This window comes from Dendrobium catenatum, unplaced genomic scaffold (genome assembly GCF_001605985.2).
Source record: "Dendrobium catenatum unplaced genomic scaffold, ASM160598v2 original_scaffold_173211, whole genome shotgun sequence".
NCBI lineage: Eukaryota > Viridiplantae > Streptophyta > Magnoliopsida > Asparagales > Orchidaceae > Dendrobium > Dendrobium catenatum.
Window position 1 is genome coordinate 1 of NW_021491633.1, and position 491 is coordinate 491.

The following is a 491-nucleotide window of genomic DNA, read 5'->3' on the forward strand; positions in this document are numbered from 1 at the left end:
TAAATCTTCATGATTTTTAAAAAGCAATGCCACCTATGAATAATACAACTGAGATCAGAAATACGTCAAACCATGAGTACTATATGGCTACAAAAAAAAAAAAAACAAATGATCACTTCATACCTCCCGGCAAACCTCACTGCTTGATTTAGTATGATTCCTATACATTTCAAGAGTATCTAAGAATGACCTGTAAGTAAGTTGATCATTTTCAAATCGGCTCTGAAAGAAGGTGAGTGATTAGATTGAACCCAATAAAAGCTCATTGAGGGAAATAATCTGAATTAGTAAACAACTTAGCCTATAGATTAGAACCTTAATTTTGCTCACGAAGTTGAAAGCTTCATGGAAATCAGCAGGCTTCTTTTTCTCGGGCTTCTTTTCCTCTGGAACCTTAATCTCGTAGCCATTAGGCAAAAATTTGCCAAAACCAAGGATCAAATCGCTATGCCCCTTAAAGAGTTCTTGCACCTTCATAATCACTTCATATG

The 491-nt window shown here is 35.4% G+C and overlaps 1 protein-coding gene across 1 annotated transcript; it reads right to left on the bottom strand.

Moving 5' to 3' along the window:
* Window positions 1-3: 3 nt before the first annotated feature.
* On the bottom strand, window positions 4-482 carry LOC114578829 (paired amphipathic helix protein Sin3-like 5; the record flags this gene model as incomplete). The annotated part of the gene is made up of 3 exons (XM_028692327.1): window positions 316-482; window positions 124-222; window positions 4-33 (listed from the first exon to the last, which is right to left on the bottom strand). Coding segments are annotated over exons 1-3 (291 nt in total), but the record flags the coding sequence as incomplete, so codon positions are not given.
* Window positions 483-491: the final 9 nt, after the last annotated feature.